Source organism: Colobus angolensis, unplaced genomic scaffold (genome assembly GCF_000951035.1).
Source record: "Colobus angolensis palliatus isolate OR3802 unplaced genomic scaffold, Cang.pa_1.0 Scaffold531, whole genome shotgun sequence".
In the NCBI taxonomy this organism is placed as follows: domain Eukaryota; kingdom Metazoa; phylum Chordata; class Mammalia; order Primates; family Cercopithecidae; genus Colobus; species Colobus angolensis.
The window spans coordinates 33,611-51,016 of record NW_012118833.1 but is presented as its reverse complement, the minus strand read 5'-3'; the positions used below and the strand labels follow the sequence as shown (position 1 = coordinate 51,016).

Below are 17,406 nucleotides of genomic sequence, written 5' to 3'. Positions count from 1 at the left end.
AGAATTGGCCAAGGTGACACCAGCCCCCACAGGCTTCCAGGTCAGTTTCCTAGGTCCTGGGCATTCCGAAAAAGTGCCCAGAATCAGCACATCTGGAGACATAAGAAAGCTGGGCCCTCTGGCCAGGCGGATCACCAACTCTGCCCCTATGATGGGTTCCCCATCTCACCCCTATCCCCTGGCAGGCCGCAGGTCTCGGGAGAATGAAGCCCAACATTCTGGTGGTCGGGTTCAAGAAGAACTGGCAGTCGGCCCACCCAGCCACAGTGGAAGACTACATTGGCATCCTCCAGTGAGTCAGGGGAGAGGAAGGGGCTTGGGATCTGTTAATTTGGGCCACTGGGCCTTGAGAAGTGGAAAAGAAGTAGTGGGTGCTTAAACAGTTGAGTCCTGCTGGGCAAAGTGGCTGGCATCTGTAGTCCCAGCTACATGGAATGCTGAGGCAGGAAGCTCACTTGAGCCCAGGAGTTGGAGGCTGCAGTGACCGAAGATCGCATTGCTGCACTCCAGCCTAGGCGAAGGAGCAAGACCCTGTCTTTGAAAAAGAAGTTGAGTCCATTTGCTCACAGCTAAAGAAGAAACAGGCTGAGGCTGAAGATGCCCGTCTCTGACCTATGAGTCATGGACACCAAAGCCATCTGGGGCCAGGCAGGTAGCACCATGAGTGAAGCGGGCCAGGCATGGGGTGATAGGGAGCAGTGGAGACTGTGGCAACCCAGCGAGAGTGGCTCCTACTTGACTCGTGTCCATGCAGGATGGGCTCTAGTGCCCATGCGGAAATGTGGGCCCAATGTTGCCAGATCTTTTAATTTTTCAGAGGAACTGCAAACGTGAGTTTTTAGGTGAGAACCTCATGCCTCCCTGTGGGCTCCAGAAGGTGCACAGGGAGCCAGTCAAGAACTCTGAGGCGGTGCCCCTGAACAGGGAAGTGAAACCAGGCCCTGAGGACCGAACTCCCTGGGGACTTCAGGGCTGACTCCAAACTCTTATCAGCACTTGCTGTGTGAGGTCCAGAGATGCCTGCCTGAGTGGCTTTTCTGTGTTGATGTTGTTGTGTGTGGTATCACTGAACAACACGAAGCTGAGGGCTGGGGCCCTGGGACCTGCTTCCAGGTATGCTGTTAACCAGCTGTAGGACTCAGAGCAATCCTCTCAGCTGCTGCTAACAGAATTACAGCAGCAACTGATAGAATACCTGATCTCCAGCCTCTCTCCACCTCCAACATTCCAAACCTTCAAAAAGCAGGGCCTGAAAGGTCCTTTCCCAGAGATATGTGATCTAAGGAGCCCAGGAAGGGCAATGCACAGCCCATTGGCCCAAACCCCAGTGGTGGGTGGGCTCTTGGGCACTATGTCAATCAGGCAGTACATACATCTTTGGAACAAGAGTCTTCCAGATACCTTTACTTTTTAAAATTTATTTTATTTTATTTTATTTATTTTATTTTATTTTTATTTATTTATCTTTTTTTTTGAGACGGAGTCTCGCTCTGTCGCCCAGGCTGGAGCGCAGTGGCCGGATCTCAGCTCACTGCAAGCTCCGCCTCCCGGGTTTATGCCATTCTCCTGCCTCAGCCTCCCGAGTAGCTGGGACTGCAGGCGCCCGCCACATCGCCCGGCTAGTTTTTTGTACTTTTTAGTAGAGACGGGGTTTCACCATGTTAGCCAGGATGGTCTCGATCTCCTGACCTCGTGATCCGCCCGTCTCGGCCTCCCAAAGTGCTGGGATTACAGGCTTGAGCCACCGCGCCCGGCCTTATTATTTTTATTTTTGAGGCAGAGTCTCGTTCTGTTGCCCAGGCTGGAGTGCAATGGTGCGATCTTGGTTCACCACAACCTCTGCCTCCCAGGTTCAAGTAATTCTCTCACCTCAGCCTTTGGAGTAGCTGGGATTACACGTGCAGTCCACCATGCCCGGCTAATTTCTGTACTTTTTAGTAGAAATGGGGTTTCGCCATGTTGGCCAGGCTGGTCTCGAACTCCTGACCTCAGGTGATCCGCCTGCCTTGATCTGGGCAGATCAAGTGCTGGGATTACAGGCATGAGCCACTACTCCTGGCCTCCAGACATCTTTATAGACAGCCTATTGCAGGAGTAAAGCTTTTCTCATGAGCATGTCTGTCCTTTGGTCTACAGTCTCAGCCATATGATTCTAATCCCAGCTGCTCACTCCCTTAGCTATGTGATCATGGGCAAGTTACTCTCCAAAACTCAGTTTTTGCATCCGTAGAATGGAGGTAATAATTACCATCCCCACCTCCATGGGCAGAGTTGGGAGGAATTATCCAAATGTATCAGGAGGACAGGGCTGACTTGGTTCCCCTGAGTACTGGATTTGCAGGATCCACAGTGCCACAGACTGTAGAGCTAGAGGAGTCCTGGGGTACTCTCCAATTCTGCCTGTACAGTATACAGATGGGGAAACTGAGGCCCAGAGAACAGAAAGGGTGTGGTAGGAGGCAGAACCAACCCTAGACATCTGGTCTCCTGGGTGCCATGTCACCTCCCTGGTGGGATCTCGGGGAGAAGCTGGATCTCACCTCCTCTCTTTCCAGTGATGCCTTTGATTTCAACTATGGTGTGTGTGTCATGAGGATGCGGGAGGGACTCAATGTGTCCAAGATGATGCAGGCCCACAGTGAGTACATGCCCCGCCCACTCCCAGAAAGTTCTAGAACCTATTTTTTTTTTCTTTAATGGCAGAGGGAAAAATTAGTAAGAAATAAAAGGTTACAGACTCATAGAAAGTCACCTCTTTTTTTTTTTTTTTGAGACAGAGTCTCCCTCTGTCACCCATGCTGGAGTGCAGTGGGGTGATCTCAGCTCACTGCAAGCTCCACCTCCCAGGTTCATGCCATTCTCCTGCCTCAGCCTCCCCAGTAGCTGGGACTACAGGTGCCTGCCACCACGCCTGGCTAATTTTTTGTATTTTTAGTGGAGACAGGGTTTCACCGTGTTAGCCAGAATGGTCTCGATCTCCTGACCTCGTGATCTGCCCGCCTCTTAATGGTCCATTAGAGCCCATAAGGTTTCTCAGAAAGAGAAGGCAACTCATTCAAGGTCATGCTTCCCAGCTGGGGCAGAGCCAGGACTGGAACTCAGAGTTCCCCGAATCACAATCGGGTCAGGGCAAAAGGATCTAGTATAGGCCAGACACGGTGGTTCACACCTGTAATCCCAGCACTTTGGGAGGCCAAGGCGGGTGGATCATCTGAGGTCAGGAGTTCACGACCAGCCTGGCCAACATGGTGAAACCCTGTCACTATGAAAAATACAAAAATTAGCTGGGTGTAGGGGTGGTGCACACCTATAACCCCAGCTACTTGGGAAGCTGAGGCAGGAGAATCACTTGAACTTAGGAGGTGGATGTTGCAGTGAGCCGAGATCACGCCATTGCACTCCAGCCTGGGTGACAAGAGCAAGACTCCATCTCAAAAAAAATAAAAAGGGATGTAATAGAAAACCAGGAAAGAGAGGAGAGGAAAATGCCTGCAGGAAGATGCCGGAATATGAAAATACATAATGACCGGGAAAAAAAATCATGCTATGGATATTATGAGACCAATCTCCCCAATGGAACAAAATAAAGTACTTGAACAGCTGCCATATTAGCATGTTTGTCCATATCATCATCCAGTTAATAGAAAGACGTAATTCCCACTCCTCACTCAATATATAGATGGAAGTGGTTTTTACGGTAAATAAAATTAGATTTGCAATAAGACAAATGTAAAGATTCAGGACTTGGTTAATGTTAAGTTTAAATGTACATATCATGTTGAGAATTTTCTTTGAACTTATAACAAAACAAAGTGCTACTGAGCGAACATTATTGCAATGTAGTAAAGCAGAATGTAAATTCCTTGAGGTCAGCAAAAAAAAAAAGAGAATACATAATAACCATGGGAACTGGGCATTTTGGTCCCCTGAATAGGGATGTGTTTTGCATTTTAAAGTCATATATGACTGCAGACTCTGAATTAAAAAATATTTAGAGAGGCTGGGTGTGGTGGCTCGTGTCTGTAATCCCAGCACTTTGGGAGGCAGAGGCAGGTGGATCGCTTGAGTCTGGGAGTTCAAGACCAGACTAGGTGACATAGCAAGACCCCGTCTCTACTAAAAATAAAAAACCAGGTGTGGTGGCACGCCTGGAGTCCCAGCTACTTGGGAAGCTGAGGTGGGAGGATAGCTTGAGCCCAGGAGTTTGAGGCTGCAGTGAGCCATGACTGTACCACTGCACTCCAGCCTGGGTGACAGAGAAAGACTCTGTCTCAAAAAACAAAAAAACAAACAAACAAACAAAAAAAAGGAAATATCTAGAGGTGTGAAAGCAATAACGTTTATGGCAACAAATGGGAGGCGGTGCTGGAGAGACTGGGAGCTTGCAGTCCACGTCTCTTGCAGCCAGGGGCTGGGTCCATTCATTTGTGCCGTTGCTGAGTGCATGCCTGGCACACAGCAGCTGGTCAATAACTATTTATGCAACCACTATTTACAGAGCAGTAACTCCGCTCCTGACCAATGCTGCTCTTGGTGCTGGGGTTACAGGCACGGCAAAGCCAAAAAGCCTCTGCTCTTGAGAAGTTGACACTCTGGAGGGAAAAGCAGATGCTTCCCAGTGGGCCCATAAGTCATCTCAGATCATGAGCGTGTCTTGAGAAAATGGGTGCAGGGCGTAGTGGCCAGGGAAGGCCTCCCTCAGGAGGGGGCCTCTTGCTGAGGAGGCCAAGGCTAGGGAAAGTATGTTCCAGCTCGGGGCGCACCCACCACCATGGCCCAAGGTGGGGATGTACATGGCCTGTTTGACGGGCCAGGCATGACTGGAGTGTGAGGAGCTGGGCAGGAGGCAGGTCAGAGGGAAGCCAGGGCAAGGTGCAGTGGGGCCGTGGAGGCCAGGCGGGGCCTTGGGACTTTCTTCCTGGCATTAAGGGAGCCCTGTCAAGGAGGAACCCATGGTGCCCTCAGACAAGGAGAGCCTGTGAACAAAGCTGCCTCTTCTTTTGCAGTTAACCCCGTGTTTGACCCAGCGGAAGACGGGAAGGAAGCCAGCGCCAGAGGTGCCAGGCCATCAGTCTCTGGTGCTTGTCAGTGTTCCCACTCAGAGCTCAGGGCCCTCTCGTCCTGTGGGGCAGCTAGGGGTGGGCCACCTGGGAACTTGGTTGAGGAAGGTGGTTTTTTCTTGTAACAGTGGTGCCTGAGTAACTGGAGTTGGGAACTGGAGGGGCTTGGCCATGTCAAAGATTGCCAGCAGCCAGGCGCAGTGGCTCACACCTGTAATCCCAGCACTGTGGGAAGCTGAGGCAGGAATTCCAGGCTGCAGTGAGCTGTGACCACACCACTACATGCCAGTCTGGGTGATGCCAGACCCTGTCTCAAAAAAGGAAAAAAGATTGCCAGGAGGTGGAGAATTCAGGGTCAGAGAATGATGGGGACTCACCTAGCAGGCTCCGGGGCCCTTGTCCCACCCCTGCCAAGGCCATGCAGGGTGTGGCAGGATTTTCCTTCGTCCTCCCACCATCACCCCGGGAGGCAGGGGGCCTGCAGTGCAGGCGGGAGGGCTCCTATGGGCATTTGTGAAGGGCGCAGGGAGGTGTTTAAGGGAATGGAGAGTGCATTTCCCTACCTACCCAGAGGGCTCTGGGACTGCCTCCACCCCCAGTACTCACCAGAATCCCGGGAGAGAGAAGCTGAGAGCAGGTCAGGGGCACATCACAGCTCTGAGCGTCCTGGGCCCCGGTTCCTGTTCCACCTGCCAGAGAACCCGTGTTCAGCATCAGAAGGGGTGTTGGTGGGGCCCTGGGCCAGGCCTGCCAGGATGCGCGGCAGCTGGCTCTGCTCTGACCCGTCCCCACTTCCTGCAGTGGACCCCGAAGCCCTGGTGCAGGAGGAGCAGGCCACCACTGTCTTCCAGTCGGAGCAAGGCAAGAAGACCATCGACATCTACTGGCTGTTTGATGACGGAGGTCAGTGCCCCGCTTGGATCAGCCCCTCTGCCGGGCGGGGGCGGGGTGGGGGTGGTCTTCCTTCCCTTTCCTTCCTGGCCTGCTCTCAAAGGGGACAGGGGCTCCTGGGCCCACCAGTGAGCTCAGGGGAGCCTGGAGGGACCCCTCTGTCTGGCCTCTAGTTTTTTGGTTATAAAATGGGAAACTTTGAGAGAAGAGCTGAAGTCGCCATAAGATGGAATCTTCTGACTGGATGGTCCTTAGGGGCATAGGCAGGTGATATAAATGGGGAAATGGGCGGTGCCCAGGAAAACTGGAGGAATATTTTTCACTTCACAATGAAAAATTTCCCATTAAAAAAAAAAAGTGACTTTCAGCTTTATTCCTCCTACCTTTGATAGAGTTACAAATAGAAAATATCTTTGCTCCAGTGGAACGAATCCTATTAATAATTGCCAAAATAGGCTGAGCACTTACTACCTGCCTGACGGGGAATTCCCTACCTAATGCAGTCCCCAGGTAGGAGCTGTCATGATTAACTCCCCTTTATAAATAAGGACCTGAGGCACAGAGGATTACGAGGTGATATGTGACAGCTAGTCCTTGGTCTTGTGTGGAGAGACAACAGAGAGGGCTGAGGGCTCCCACATGCTAGTCAAATATTCACTCTTCAAGAACTGCCAATGACCCGGATTCCTCGATTTTTATGTGAAACTCCTCAATTATGAAATGACAGCTTTTTTTTTTTTTAATTCTTTTTGAGATGGAGTCTCGCTTTGTCACCCAGGCTGGAGTGCAGTGGCGTGATGTCAGCTCACTGCAACCTTCGCCTCCCAGGTTCAAGCGATTCTCCTGCCTCAGCCTCCCGAGTAGCTGGGACTACAGGCACCTGCCACCATGCCCAGCTAATTTTTGTTTGTATGTATGTATGTATGTATGTATGTATTTATTTATTGAGATAGAGTCTCACTCTGTCGCCCAGGCTGGAGTGCAATGGCGGGATCTTGGCTCACTGCAACCTCTCCCTCGTGGGTTCAAGCGATTCTCCTGCCTCTGCCTCCTGAGTAGCTGGGATTACAGGCGTGCACCATCTGGCCTGGCTAATTTTTTGTGTTTTTAGTAGAGATAGGGTTTTACGATGTTGGATGTTGGCCAGGATGGTCTCGAACTCCTGACCTTAGGTGATCTGCCTGCCTTGGCCTCCCAAAGTGCTGGGATTATAGGCATGAGCCACAGTGCCCGGACGCCAGCTCGTTTATTTAAATACACTGCACAAGCACAAATAAACCCTACCCGACAGAGCACCATGTGCATCTTGGGTTTAGTCAGGCTTGTTCATTATACAGATGGGTCGACTGAGGTCCAGCGAGGAGAGGAAGGGGTTTTCTAATGGCAGAGTGGGGCAGGAACCCACATAGTGCTCTGTCCTGAGTGTATTCTTGTCATGACTCACGGGGACTCTCCTTACCAGGCCTCACCCTCCTCATTCCCTATCTCCTTGGCCGCAAGAAGAGGTGGAGCAAATGTAAGATCCGTGTGTTCGTAGGCGGCCAGATTAACAGAATGGACCAGGAGAGAAAGGCGTAAGTGCGGGGGGCTGACCCCAGGCGACTGCGGGGACCAGTGCCATCTTAGCTCCACCCAAGACTGTTCCCCTGCCCCGATCCTCTACCACCACCCCCAGGTGGGCTCTGAGATTGTCCCAAAGCCCAGGGCCAGCTCTCTCCAGGCCATGGCAGTGGGCAGAAGCAGGAGCAGGAGCAGGTTTCTCTCCTTTTCAGAAGTTGCTCTGGTTTCCTGCCCACTTCAATAAAATGCAGATGCCCTAGGCTTTGCTAGACAGGGAAGGGAGTTAGGTTGTAAAGTCAGAAATCTCTGGGTTTGGACAACAAGAAGCATAAAAATAAGAAAGAAAAGGAATCTATTTTTTAAATTGAAAGTTAAAAAAAGGCAAGAAAAATTGAAAAAAAAAAGATAAAAAAGAAAAACAAAAAACAAATCTCCAGGAGGAACTTGTATGAAATGAAGGATGGGCTGGGCCAAGGCAGTTGGATCGAGACCAACCTGGGTGACATGGCAAAATCCTGTCTCTATATTTCAAATTTTTATGTATTTTAATATATATTTTTTTCTTTTGAGACAGATTCTCGCTCTGTCACCCAGGCTGGAGTGCAGTGACCTGCTCTCAGCTCATTGCAACCTCCGCCCCCTGGGTTCAAGCAATTCTCCTGCCTCAGCCTCCCTAGTAACTGGGATTAGAGGCACGTGCTACCATGCCCAGATAATTTTTTTGTATTTTTAGTAGAGACAGGGTTTCACCATGTTGGCTAGGCCAGTCTTGAACTCCTGACCTCAAGTGATCCGCCCACCTTGGCCTCCCAAAGTGCTGGGATTACAGATGTGAGCCACTGCACCTGGCTAATATTTTAAACTTTTATATAAATATTTTATATGTATTAAAAAATGTAAATCTATATAATTTTTTGAAAAAGGGAAATGAAGGATGGAGAACACGCCTCCTCCTGAGAAATGAAGTAGGGGCTAGAATCCTTTAGGGCAGCAGTCCCCAACCCTTTTGGCACCAGGGACCGGTTTCATGGAAGACAATTTTTCCACAGACCGGGGAGAGAGTAGTGGTTTTGGGATGATTCAAGCTCATTACATTTATTGTGCACTTTATTTCTATTATGATTACATGGTAATATGTAATTAAAAAACTATACAACTCACCATAATGTAGAATCAGGGGGAGCCCTGAGCTTGTTTTCCTGCAACTAGATGGTTCCATCTGGGGGTGATTGGAGACAGTGACATATCATCAGGAGGGTTCTTGGCCCTCTAAGATCCAGCAAGAGGGTTCATGGCCCTCTAAGAGTCTAATGCCACTGCTGATCTGACAGGAGGCAGAGCTCAGATGGTAAAGCAAGCGATGAGGAGTAGCTGTAAATACAGATGAAGCTTCGTTCACTGCCATGCACCCGGTTCCTAACAGGCCATGGCTGGTACCTTTTGGCAGCCCTGGGGGTCAGGGGCCCCTGCTTTAAGGCAATGTCCCCAGTGCATGGGATGCAGGCTCTGGTGAGACAAGAGGTGATTTTAGTGGCCAGGGTTTGAGGCAGCAAATACCACTGAGTCTTTTGGTGAGAAGTGCCTTTTAATTCTCCTCCAATTCTGGGGCTGATTCTGCAGAAGGTCCTGGTTTAGCCTTGACCTGTCCTTCCCTTTGGTAACCTGTGTTTGTCTCCCTGAGCAAGAGGAGTAGGCTGCACACATGGGTTTGGCAGGCAATGGCATCTGGTCAGAACTTAGTGACCCTGCTTTATCAACATGGGTTTTATTGGTCGCCTCTTCCTGGCAAGAGGTGCTGGTTTTCTTTTTAAAATTGTGATGTTGACTGGGCACAGTGGTTCTGCCTGTAAATCCTGGCACTCTGGCAGCAGGCCAAGGCAGGGGATTGCTTGAAGCCAAGAGTTTGAGACCAGGCTGGGCAACATAGTGAAAGCCTGTCTCTACCAAAAAACTTAAAAAAAAATTAACTGAATGGTGGCATGTGCCTGTAGTCCTAGCTACTTGAGGCTGAGGCAGGAGGATCACTGAGCCCAGATCAAGGCTGCAGTGAGCTATGATTACACCACTGCACTCTAGCCTGGGTGACAGAACAGATACTGTCTCTATTTTTTAATAATAAAAATAAAGTAAAATTTAAACAAATAAATAAAATCATGATATAAAATTTCCCTTTGAAATGTATCTAGGTTTGGGCCAGGTGTGGTGGCTTATGCCTGCAATCTCAGCACTTTGGGAGGCCGAGGTGGACGAATCACCTGAGGTCAGAAGTTGAAGACCAGCCTGACCAATATGGTGAAACCCCACCTCTACTAAAAATACAAAAATTAGCTTGGCATGGTGGCATGTGCCTGCAGTCCCAGCTACTCAGGAGGCTGAGACAGGAGGATTACTTGAACCCAGGAGGCGAAGGTTGCAGTGAGCCGAGATTGCGCCACCGTATTCCACCCTGGGCGACAGAGCAAGACTCCATCTCAAAAAAAAAAAAAAAAGCATCTAATTCAGAATGTGAGTTGATTTAAACAGAAAAGGAAGTAAATAGTAAGGCAGGTGGCACACAAGTGTGGAGTTGACAGGTGTCGGCAGGTGGAATTGGGCAGCTGCTGCTTTGAGCAAGGTCAGGTGAGGTGGGAGATGGTAGGCTGGAGGTTGGCTGAAGGGTACAGACAGATGGGGCAGTTTGCCCAAAGTCATCCAATTAATTAGCCAAAGAGAAGAACCCCTGCCCGGTCGCTAGTGTCCTTTGCAGCTATCCTGGCTGTGATGCCCCAGGGTCATAGTAGGAGGGGATCCCCCAGCCCGCACCACCTGGGCCTATGCCAGGATGGCCTCCCATGCTCCATTCTCTAGTCACCCGCAGGTGAATTAAGGGAAACCCAGCAATCTATTGCTTTCTCCTCACCCCCACTAAGAACTTCTCCCGGGAAAGCCCCTTTTCAGCAATGCTAAGGAAAGTGTTGCTTAGGAAAAGCAGCATTTGACTTCTCTGTGATCTCCAAAAAGTAAATAAGATACGAGATTGCTCTGCAGTCTCTGCTTCCTGTGCTGGCTGTGAATGGAAGCTGGGTTCAGTAGGTTTGGTATAGCTCAAAGCTATGGCAGCCTGGGTCAACAGCATGCCCTTGGCGGGAGGGTTGTGTAACCCTTCCTCTGCCTCCCTCTGTCCCTTGGTGGGCCACATCCTCTGCTCTCTACATAATCCTGGGGCAGATCTATGCTGCCCTTGCCTAGGCACAGCCCAGGCTTGCCTGCGCTGCTACTGTACACCAAGCAAATCTGCCCACGGCTCTGCTTTCAAAATTTCACTCCCCAAGATCAGGGACCAGCAGTGGCTTGACTGCTGGGCCCCAGCCTGGTCCTCCAGGCTTGTCTCCCATTTCTTCCTCTCTCCCAGCACACTCTGTGCATCCCGGCCAGCTCCTCACTGCCCTATTTCACCCCCTGGACCCCGATGCCTTCCCTCATTTTGACTGTTCCCCACCAACCAGTCCAGTGGTCCCTAACCAGGCTGGCACATCGGAATCACGGGGGGCATTGCCAAAACCACGTCCTTCCCTGGGTTTCTGACTCAATGGTGGGCAAGGGGGTGGGGGAGGGCCCAGGCAGGTGTATTTTTTTGTTTGTTGGTTTGTTTTTGTTTTGTTTTGTTTTCTGAGATGGAGTCTCGCTCTGTCACCCAGGCTGGAGTGCAGTTGTGTGATTGCAGCTCACGGCAACCTCCACCTCCTGGGTTCAAGCGATTCTCCTGCCTCAGCCTCCCGAGTAACTGGGACTACAGGTGCCTGCCACCACACCTGGCTAATTGTTTTGTATTTTTAGTAGAGATGGGGTTTTACCGTGTCAGTCAGGATGGTCTTGATCTCCTGACCTCATGATCCGCCCACCTTGGCCTCCCAAAGTGCTGGGATTACAAGTGTGAGCCACCATGCCCTGCCAGGTGTATTGTTTTTTGTTTGTTTGTTTTGAGATGGAGTCTCGCTCTGTTGCCCAGGCTGGAGTGCAATGGCACAATCTCAGCTCACTGCAACATCGCCTCCCGAGTTCAAACAATTCTCCTACCTCAGCCTCTCGAGTATCTGGAATTTTAGGTGCATGCCACCATACCTGGCTAATTTTTGTATTTTTAGTAGAGATGGCATTTTGTCATGATGGCCAGGCTGGTCTCGAACTCCTGACCTCAGGTGATCCATCTGCCTCAGCAGGTGTGTATTCTCAGGTGTAATCTCAGCACCCAAAGTGCTTGGATTACAGGTGTGAGCCACCACGCTCAGCAGGTATATTGTTTTGAAGGCTCCTTGGGTGATTTCAGTGTAGACCCTCCCCTGCCCCACCCGCTTTGGCCTGTAACAGTGCTACCCCTCATTCACCATCCAGCCAGACTGCCACCTCTGCGAAGTCTTCTCTGACTGCTACAAACCACAGTGGGCTTCTCCTTCCCTGTTAGATGCAAAGTCAGCGCCGTCTGTCTTGCTACTCCTGGTTCTGTACCTAGTTTCTTGTGTGTTATCTTTGCTTCCTCAGCCACTCTATAATTTCCTTTATTCAACTTTCCTATCCCTTAGACTTTGTTACTCAAAGTGTTGTTTGTGGACCAGCAGCATTGCATCCCTGGGAGTGTGTTACAAATGCAGAATGCCAGGCCCCACGCCAGACCAGCTGAATCAGAATCAGCATGGTAACAAGATCCTCAGCAGCTGCGTAGACATGTGAAAATTTGGGGTGCACTAGTACAGAGATGGCCACCAGATACTTGGGAAAGTCTGGTGAATTACTTTTCCGTTTCACTTATCATCATCTACCCCATTTTATGGGTATTCATTTCCTGTCTGCCCCTACCCCTATGTTCCACAAGGGCAGGCTTTAATCTGTTTTCCTCACTGCTATGTAGTCAGTAGGTGCTCAGTAAAAATTATTTGAATGAATGAATACATTTTTAAAACTCTCAGGCTGGGCATGGTGGCTCCCACCTATAATGCCAGCACTTTGGGAGACCGAGGCAGGAGGATCACTTGAGGCCAACATGGCGAAACCCTGTCTCTACTAAAAATACAAAAATTAGCCAAGCACAGTGCACACATCTGTAATCCCAACTACTTGGGAGGCTGGGGCATGAGAATCGCTTGAACCTGGGAGGCAGAGGTTGCAGTGAACCGAGATTGCACCACTGCATTCCAGCCTGGGAGACAGAGCAAAACTCTGTCTCAAGAAAATGTGATAACAATAAACCTCTCCATGTGTCCTCCAGGATCATTTCTCTGCTGAGCAAGTTCCGACTGGGATTCCATGAAGTCCACATCCTCCCTGACATCAACCAGATCCCTCGGGCTGAGCAGTAAGTTCTGTTTTGGAGCTTCCAGGCAGAAGGGCCAGCTGTGTGCCTGGAGACCCCTCTGCCGGCTGCCCCCTTTTTCCTGAATAAGCTGGGAGCAAGGGGCTCTCCTCCAAGCCCTTCCTAGATGTGTCAGAGGGCACAACTTCTGCAGTGGCTGTGGCCGGGGCATGTTCGCTCCCTGGGGCTGAGGGGACCCTGGGCAAGGTGGCTGCAGCCCCTGACGTTGTGTTAACACATTGGTGCTGGGAGTGGGGAAAAGGTGAGTGACATGGGCAACAGCTTCCTTCCTCTTTCCACGCAAGGGCAAGAGCACAGACTTTAAGCAAACCCCTGTGTGAATTTGTAGCAATGACCAATGGTAGGTTCAGCAGGGACTGTTTGCTTTCCAAATGGTATAACTTCATCTTCTTCAAATAAGACACTTACAAACAGGATTTGCATTTTGTCAATCAGTGTGCATGAGGTTTTCCAGGACTCTCTCCTCACTAAAGTATGTCTCCTCCTGACCTGCTAGCCCTAACTTTTCTCTTACATCTCCCAGCCATAAGGATGTCCCCCATAGACAGGGAAGGAAATCAAGACAAGCAGAAAGGAGCTATGTAATAGTGATGGATACATTGGCTCCAACCATTTGTTAGGAGCTGTGCTTGGTGCTGCAGAGGCAGAGATGAGGAATCTGCAGCCCCATCCTCCAAGCATAGCTGCAGGCTGGTGCATGCCAAGGGCAGTCGCAATGCTGCAGAGACAGATCAGGGTGCCAAGGAGAGTAGGGTTGTCTCTGTTGGTGGAAAAGCAAAGCCTTGAGAAAGGCTGGCCTCGATGATCAAAAAGAGATGGGTGAGATCTTCGCCTCCTGGGTTCAAGTAATCCTTCTGTCTCAGCCTCCTGAGTAGCTGGGACTGCAGGCACATGCCACCATGCCAAGCTAATTTTTGTATTTTTAGTAGAGGTGGGGTTTCACCATGTTGGCCAGGCTGGTCTCAAACTCCTGACCTCAGGTGACCCACCCGCCTTGGCCTCCCAAAGTGCTAAGATTACAGGCGTGAGCCACCGTGCCCAGCCTAGCATCTTATTTTAAAAATCCCCTCCATTGACCTTTCATCTGCCTCCAGCTCCTGGACCATTTCTCTCCTTGGCACAGCCAGACTCCAAGATGTTTGCACTTTGTCAACGCCTCCTCCCCTCCTCTAATCTTCCTGCTCCCAACCCACTGCCCCTGCTGTCTGAGACCACTCTTGCCAGCATCATCAGTGACCTCCACGTTGCCACACCCACGGAGTTCGTTTCTGTCCTCTCTCTCCACCTTTCAGCTGTACTTGACAGTGATCTTTCTTAAGATCGTGCCTTCTTTTGGCTTCCAAGACACCCCCTCCGCTGGTTTCCTCCTGCATCAGGGGCCCTTCCTCCAGTTCCTCTGCTGGCTCTTCCTCCTTGACCTCACTTGCCCTTGCTGGCATCCTTGGGATTCGGCCCTGACCCTCTTCCCTTCTCTCCCTTTACTCTGTCCCAGGTGAGCTCATCCATCCCTGTGGCTTCAGATAGCAGATGGCATCATCTGAATGCTGATCAGCCCTACATCTCTTTTATTTATTTATTTATTTTTTGAGTCAGAGTCTCACTCCATCACCCAGGTTAGAGTGCAGTAGTTCCATCTCCTGCCTCAGCCTCCTGAGTAGCTGGGATTACTGGCGTGTGCCACCACACCTGGCTAATTTTTGTATTTTTAGTAGAGACGGGGTTTCATCATGTCGGCCAGGCTGGTGTCGAACTCCTGACCTCAGGTGATCCACCTGTGTCGGCCTCCCAAAGTGCTGGGATTACAGGTGTGAGCCACCGTGCCCGGCCCCAACCCTAAATCTCTGTGTTTAATGATGTGAATCACGTCACACAGAAGACCCCCCAGCAGCTTCTGGTCTCACTTGGAGCAGATAGGGAAGCCCTGCCTGACTAGGCCCTCACTGCTTGCCTGTCCTCACCTCCTCCCACCCTTCCCTGCACTCACCTCGCTCCAGCACACAGGCTCCTTCATTGCTCCTCATATGAGCCAAACACGCTCTGCCTCGGGGCCTCTGCACGTTCAGTTCTGTTCGCTTCAGCACCCCCTGTCCCGTGCACAGCTGGCTTTGCAAGGACAGACATCCTCAGGTCCCAGAAGGGCCTTCCCCACCCGTTATTCTTTGTCCCAGTACTTGGTTGTCCCTTCATAAAGCTTCCACTTCACATTTATTTGCTACTTGCTTATTACCATGGCTCCGTGAGGAATGGGGACACAATCTGATTTGGTCACTGTTGTGTAGGATGGAGCCTGGTACAGAATCATGCCCTGTAAATACCTGCTGGATGGTCGAGTGGGTCACAGGTCAGTGGTTGTGAGCAACTTGTGAAAGTCCAGTTGATGCCAGACGCAGCCTTCAGAGCTGAATTCAACATGGAGGCCACTTTGTAAATGGCACTGTCCGATGGGTTTCAGCCTGAAAATGGGAGCTGTGGCACCACTGCCAGCTCCCTGCAGGGACCTGGCACCCCTGGAGATGGGGTTATCATCTCAGCCGGCCTCAATCCACTCTCTCGTCCCCAGCACCAAGAGGTTTGAGGACATGATTGCACCCTTCCGTCTGAATGATGGCTTCAAGGATGAGGCCACTGTCAACGAGATGCGGCGGGACTGCCCCTGGAAGATCTCAGATGAGGAGATGAGGAAGAACAGAGTCAAGGTGCGGGAGAGGGGTGGGGGTGGGAAACACGGCACATCACTGGGTCAGGGACGGGTGTCCCGCATGTCTTGAGCTCCCCCAGCCGCTCCCCTCGATCCTCCACCCTGCCTTCCACTCCAGCCCCTGAGGGATCCTCAAACCACCGTCGCTCAGGCTGCTGGGTAACCTGGCTGTGGAGCTCAGTGCTATCCTCACCTCCTGCCCATCTTGAGTGAGCTCCAGCAGTGGACATGACTGCCCGGAGTCCTTCTCCTTCTCCTCCCCACTTCCTCTATGCCGAGTGGAAGAGATTCCTGAGACTCATGGTGACGGCCAGGGTATAATCTGTCCTGTTAGGCCGGGCATGGTGGCTCACCCCTATAATCCTGGCACCTTGGGAGGCCGAGGCAGGTGGATCACTTGAGGTCAGGAGTTCATGACCAGCCTGGCCAACATGGTGAGACCCCATCTCTACTAAAAATACAAAAAAAAATTAGCTGGGCGTGGTGGCAGGCGCTTGTAATCCCAGCTAGTTGGGAGACTGAGGCAGGAGAATCACTTGAACCTGGGAGGGAGAGATTGCAGTGAGCCAAGATCGTGCCATTGCATTCCAGCCTGGGCAACAGAGTGAGACTTCATCTCAAAGGAAAAAAAAACAAAAATGTGTCCTGTGTGCCACCACAGCTGCCTGACCTTCCCTGCTTAGCCTCTATAGACCCTACCCTTGCCACAGCTCAGAGCCCTTCCTGGGCAGCACCTTCAGAACTCTAAGGGCTAAGAGAGGGTGTGGCCTCCTCCTGTAGCTGTGCTGTGACTGTGTCAAGGTGGAGTGGGCTCTAGGAGTGCGGGCGATGGGGTCAGGGGGCGGGTCCCACTTCTACCCCCAGTGTCAGTCATTCTCCACCACGAGAGATTTTACCCCCTGGGGGACATTTGGCAACCTCTGGAGACATTTTTGCTTGTCACAACTCGGGGGTGGGGTTTGCTAGTGTCAGGCAGTGGGGAGAGACGTGAGATGCTGCCAAACATCCCACAATGTGCAGGCCACTCCCCACAACAAGGACTGTATGCCCCAGATAACTACAGTGCAAAGTCCGGAATCCTGTCCCCAGGTGAACTCCCTTTCCCTGAGTCTCCTGGTCTCTAGGATAGGGCATCCGTCCATGATCAGAGCCTGCGTGTCAATCATTTCTGAACAATTTGAGATAGGCCTTGGATTGGAAGGAGTCTCCCACCCCCAACCCAGTCCCACGAAAGCTTTGGGGACTTCCCTAATCTGTCAGCCCCGAGACCCTGCCCCAAAGGGCCCACGCAGCCATCTGGCTCTTTGGAAAATGCTGAATAAAACCTCGTGTCTGAAGGAGACCTTCCAATACTCTGTTACAGAAGAAGTGGGGCGACCTGTCCCTGCTCCGAGCTCCCCTCTTTTCTAGAGTATTTTTCGTGTACCGGGCCCTCTGCCGGCTGCTTTTCCATAGGTTGTCTCATTTTATCCTCCCCAAATTCCCCTGGAGAAGGTATCATCATACCCATTTAACAGATGAAGACACTGAAGGTCAGGAAGGCAACCTGACTTGTTCAAGTTCTCTCTGCTACAAAATGTGAGAGCTGAGATCTGAACCTAGTAAGGTGTTCTTTCTTCCCTCTAACCCGCTGGTTATGGTCATAAAGTCAGGCAAGGAAAAACCATGGAAGGCTTCTTGGCGGAGGTGAGCTTAGTGCCCCATTACTCTGAGGGTCCCCTTTTTCCTGGAGGCAGGAGAGTCTATACGAATTTATGAGGCAGGAGAGTCTACAAGTAAATCGTGAATCCAGTTGAAAATGTTAACGAGGCCATGGACGTGGTGAAGGGTCGAGTGACCTCGAGGATATG

General features: G+C 51.0%; 1 protein-coding gene across 4 annotated transcripts in view; it reads left to right on the top strand.

Annotated features, from left to right (window-relative positions):
* The window catches only part of SLC12A3 (solute carrier family 12 (sodium/chloride transporter), member 3), a 61,817-nt gene that overhangs the window by 33,082 nt on the left and 11,329 nt on the right, over nucleotides 1-17,406 (top strand). For 2 of the 4 annotated variants that reach the window (XM_011960993.1, XM_011960992.1), the window contains exons 18-24: nucleotides 186-292; nucleotides 2,556-2,638; nucleotides 5,007-5,084; nucleotides 5,862-5,963; nucleotides 7,414-7,525; nucleotides 12,754-12,840; nucleotides 15,419-15,554. In XM_011960993.1, the coding sequence (XP_011816383.1) occupies nucleotides 186-292; nucleotides 2,556-2,638; nucleotides 5,007-5,084; nucleotides 5,862-5,963; nucleotides 7,414-7,525; nucleotides 12,754-12,840; nucleotides 15,419-15,554 (705 nt within the window). The remainder of the gene's footprint in view (nucleotides 1-185; nucleotides 293-2,555; nucleotides 2,639-5,006; nucleotides 5,085-5,861; nucleotides 5,964-7,413; nucleotides 7,526-12,753; nucleotides 12,841-15,418; nucleotides 15,555-17,406) is intronic. The other 2 variants (XM_011960994.1, XM_011960995.1) reach the window with 1 other exon arrangement.